This window comes from Sesamum indicum, linkage group LG1, assembly GCF_000512975.1.
Source record: "Sesamum indicum cultivar Zhongzhi No. 13 linkage group LG1, S_indicum_v1.0, whole genome shotgun sequence".
Lineage (NCBI taxonomy): Eukaryota > Viridiplantae > Streptophyta > Magnoliopsida > Lamiales > Pedaliaceae > Sesamum > Sesamum indicum.
In genome coordinates, this window is record NC_026145.1 from 10,958,190 (window position 1) to 10,963,066 (window position 4,877).

Below are 4,877 nucleotides of genomic sequence, written 5' to 3' on the forward strand. Positions count from 1 at the left end.
GCATGATAGGGGCACAATTCTTGGAGGACATGAGTACTCTAAGGTCCCTGCGTGCCCTCTCAATCTCCTTCACATACTCTTTACCTGCCATCGCACTAAAATTAGTAGCTAACAATCAATCAATCCATAATGAATCAAGCAATTTATAGGTTTTTTATCTATCCTTTAAAAAAAGTGTATGTGAAATAAGAAAAAACTGAAAATAATAGTAAGAAGAAATGAATATCGGAATAACGCAAGAAAAGAAAGGAATTGTTCCTCTTTTATTCTTGAACTTACTTCCCTAAGAATTATACTAAGGTTCCTACTGCTGCTCCGACGCCGGCGGATTGCAGGTTCATCCCCGTCCCTGTCGAGCAGAATTCCTTTTCAATTTTCTGAACACTGTTCATATACCCAAACTCTTCCGCCAACAACACCCATGCTCGCGGAAGTGGAAGGAAGGAATGTCGCAATTGGAGGGAAACAGCTAAAATCTCTCGCTTTATATAACGGGTTAATTACACTTCGAACCCATGTAAAATTATATTTTCCCAAAAGCACTCGGAAGGTTTGGATTTATTTTTAAAATATTTTGTTGTAATTTATGGAGATAGAGATAGAAATATAAAGATACATAAATATATGTTGGAGATAATGTGAATGTTTAGATTTATTTTTAGAGATAATTTAGAATAATTTAATTTGATGTGTTTTGGGGACAAAAGGCACTGTCCATAGCAAAATTGTATTTTTTGTTCTGCACGATAGTGTGTTGCACTTTTGATCCCACAGTTTACATGATTAGTACATTTTGTTCCATATGACAAATATCATAGCATTTTTGGCCTCATGGTATAAAACTGAAACACATTTGGTCCCATAAGATATAAACAACTTTATATACTCTAGGACTAAATGTGTCATAATTTTTATCCTATGAAACCAAATGTGTCAGATTTTTATCCTATGGGACCAAAAACACTACAATATTTATCATATGGGTTAATTGTGCTAAGAATGTAGATATGGGACTAAAAATGCAACATACTTATCGTGTGAGACTAAAAATGCAATTTCTCCTACTGTTCATTGCCAAATCATATCTCTTTTATATACACTAGCCGTTATAACATGCCATCCTCGCATGCATCTAATAAGTACTTGTTTGCGCTTTAAAATGTATTATAAATATGAATAAAATATATAAATCAACACATCATATTTAAAATAAATAAATAAAATAAAACTAATATAGGGACATTATCGACACAAAAAATTTTGGTGTGGGTGAAATTTTCATATTAATATAAACATATATAGATAGTATACATAATATAAATGAGAATAAAAATTTGAGTAGGGGTGGTTAAAAATATATAAGAACATTTTTTGTAATTTAAAAAGTTGGTTTCGAGGTGTAAATAACCACTATTTGTGAGTGAAAATAATTTTTTTTTATATAGTATAGATTATATATATATGTGTGTGTGTATATGTATATATTTATACCAAATGAGAGAAAAATACCAAAATATATTTTTTTTTAACGAGAGCAAACATTGTATATATCTTAGCACATCTGGAGACAAGCTAAAAATAAAACCAAACAAAGCGATAACACTTTTTTAGAGAATTATTCATTTACAATTACCACTTTCATTATGATTTTGACAAAAAATATCGATGTTAGCAAAAAAATTATATAATTTTAATTTTATCCATAATTTAATATTTTTTCAGTAATCTTTTTATAATTATAAAAGAGTAAATATAAGTTGTGATAAAATATCGTTCCCCACATTACATAAGTAATTGTATTATATATTATATAGGGTGGGGCAACACAGTTGTTTGTCCTTTCACCGACATTTGGGCTTCTAGGCATATTGACATTTCCATCTTCATTTTATTGAATATGCCTAGAAGATGAAACTCCGATAAAGAAGAAGCAATCTCCAAGATAAGAGTGAAAATAATAATGGTAATGCCGTAACTGCCCATGTATAAATTAGTGCCCTTAAATTTAGCAATAGTAGCAACATATGCGTCATTCCTAATTGTTAAAGAGTTGACAAAGCAATATATGATACTTTATATGAAATACACTAGTGACAAGGTGTTGATATTTTCTATAACCTCACCCCCCATATAGTAAGTAAAAAAAACACAAAAAGGAACAAATTTTACTTTCTATCCAATTACAATAATTTTGGATAGACACAGAAAAATGCAATTGACCCTGCATAAGACAATCACCGGTTCAACCATTTCCCAAGAAAATGTCACCCTCATGATTTGAAGTTGCTTTACACAATGGTCATCTGCTAATGTATTTGTCAAATAACAATGAGGGGGCTTCCTCATTAAAACTGTAAGATATACAGCTATTTACAAGATTCACAAAAAGCAGAGACATGAGTAAGCCATCAAAAGTTACCAGTCCTCTATTTCATCATTGTCAATCTCATCATCTTTGTCATCCAAACTAATACCATGATATTCCTTGTCACTTGAGTAAATGCCGCCATCAGTCTCTTCAGGTTCTCTATGTCCAAGCCAATTAAGAGCAGGTTTAAACTCAGTGGCCAGAATTGACAGATTGTTCAAGCTAATACTGCTATGAACATCTGTCCTTTGACTTAACAATTGACGCTGCAAGTGGTTTAAGCAGAGGAAGATGTCAGCACGGACTAGAAATAAACTAAAATACTATCAATAAAAGTGAACAGCTATTGCAGCATAACATAAGGCCAATGACAAGAAGATGTAGATGAGTAGGCCTGGGTGCTGTGTGCACAAGAATCTAAAACTTTGATAAAAGCTAATTCCACATGACAAGGGGAGGTTATTATAGGAAATATATTTCGTAAATATGCTGCACGTACATAATGTGAGTGCAATTTTAAGTTGCCAAACCAAAAGATAATTTCTTGCGGATGAAAAGGCATCCTTAGGTCTTCATTCAGGTCCATAAAAGATGCTAATTCCACAATAGGTTTAATTAACACTAGAACTAAACACTATCCGAGTAAGCATTCAACTCGTTCCAAACATATTTATTTGACAAGTTTAACAATCTATAATACTAAACTGTGTAATTTATTTGAAAACCCAGATTCTCTTTACAACAGGAGTTTTCTGATTTAGGAAACAACATAGGATTTGCAGAAAAGGCAGGTGTTTCATTAAAGACCAAGTATATAGATTGATTTTCATCACAAATTATTGAACAGCAGGAAAATTGCCATGAAAATTAAGTTCATTGCTACATCAACCTTATTGCACCATAGTGATTGCTCAACCTGCCAGAGCGCTGGACGGCGAATAGCATGCCACCTGCATTGCCAAAACGACTATCATAAGCATAGTATTCACCAGAAAAAAAAAAAACAGAACTCTTTGTCTTAGAAACTATACCTAGAAGACACTGGATTAGTATTCCCAAATAACACACCGCGCACAGCAACTGAAGCAGCAACAGATTGTGTAACATTCTCAGCTTCAAATTTTCGAACTAAACATCCAGTTGGAGGGGAAAGAAGCAAGTCTGTGTCACTTAAATATGAATTCACAACCCATGCATCCTGAATTGCTTCCTCACTTACAAAATCCTGGACTGCAAAAGGTAAACATCAAAAAAGAACAAAAGTCTGGATATTCAGACTCACTAACTTCAATTGGGAAGTTACAAGGTCTAATTCTGGCAAAATTTCATGCTGCAAATTGATTTTACAGAATAACTGTAAATAATGTTATGCTAAATCATAAGATGTCTTCAAACATGATCATCAAACATGGTTAAATTGCATACAGAAAATCAGGTACTTGAAGAACCAAGGTTTGAATAGCATACATTACCATTTTCATGAAGAAAATCAGCAATGAGCCTTGCCTGACCATGTGCCTGACGAAGTACCAACTCTGGAGCATCCATTTTTAGAGGACACCTGACAAATTTCTCCTTAAGAAGAATTGCATCTCTGTCTGCATTAGGATGCACAACAGTCACCATATTATTTTCCTTTTAAAACAATTGACATAAAATTCGAGATCATTCCCACAGTCAATGAAACTCAACTAAAAGATCGTTTAACAATTGCTTAAGAATGTCCTCTGTAAGAGTTTGGCATCAGTTACACTAGAAGCAAGCCCTCTTTAGCTGTTCAGGTTATTGAACTACAGCAAGCAATCCCTTTTATGCACATTGCATACACTAAAAACTCATGTTAGACTCCTAACTGTGACACAGTTATGGTGATCTAACTGGCCCAAAATGCTCAAGTTCATATTGACAAGTGGCACCGCTCACCAACTGGAGAGGGCTTAGTCCTATGTAGTCAGTTTTTTATCAAAATGGTTAAGAAATGGTGAAATCCTTAAAAGTCATGATACCTATGGTAACAAGTAGCAGCTAACCAAGGTTTTGTAGACCAGTCAATCTTTTCTTGCGCAGTGCATGTGAGACAGGTGGGCATACTTATCCTGGTGAGCAGATACACTCGTCTAATGAATAAACTAACAAGCAAACTTGATATACCGTTGAATTTGGTTCCTTTAATCAAATATATAATAAGGTACACAAGTCGGGCAATATCTTGCCACAACCTACCTGGTTTTACAGTTGTCCACCATTTTTATCCTCATGAACCCATTTATCTCTCTCATTTTCTAGAGTCTGTAGTCTTTCGTAGTCTTTTGCTTCTGATGATTCTCCGACTCCTCCAAAATATAGACGGCCGAAAGACTCCGGAAGAAAGCACTAATAGAACTTCTCACTTTCCCTCTCAGTTCTTTGCCTTTCTGTTTCTCCATCCAATATAACGGCATCTTGATCTGAACATAATCTGCTCCATTACCCCCCCCCCCCCAAATTTTTGCTTTTAAAAATCTAATCT

The 4,877-nt window shown here is 34.1% G+C and overlaps 2 protein-coding genes across 2 annotated transcripts in view; both read right to left on the reverse strand.

The window, feature by feature from the left end:
- The window catches only part of LOC105164521 (L-ascorbate peroxidase 3, peroxisomal-like), a 6,800-nt gene extending 6,652 nt beyond the window's left edge, over positions 1–148 (reverse strand). Inside the window, exon 1 of the mRNA XM_020692209.1 lies at positions 1–148. This exon is cut by the window's left edge and continues 25 nt beyond it. Coding sequence (XP_020547868.1) covers positions 1–91 — 91 coding nt within the window. The 5' untranslated portion in view covers positions 92–148.
- Positions 1,984–4,877, reverse strand: part of LOC105162574 (cell cycle checkpoint protein RAD17) — a 12,226-nt gene continuing 9,332 nt past the window's right edge. Inside the window, exons 9-12 of the mRNA XM_011080637.2 lie at positions 3,841–3,966; positions 3,400–3,598; positions 3,258–3,318; positions 1,984–2,634 (exon numbers count right to left, since the gene is read on the reverse strand). Coding sequence (XP_011078939.1) covers positions 2,416–2,634; positions 3,258–3,318; positions 3,400–3,598; positions 3,841–3,966 — 605 coding nt within the window. The 3' untranslated portion in view covers positions 1,984–2,415. The remainder of the gene's footprint in view (positions 2,635–3,257; positions 3,319–3,399; positions 3,599–3,840; positions 3,967–4,877) is intronic.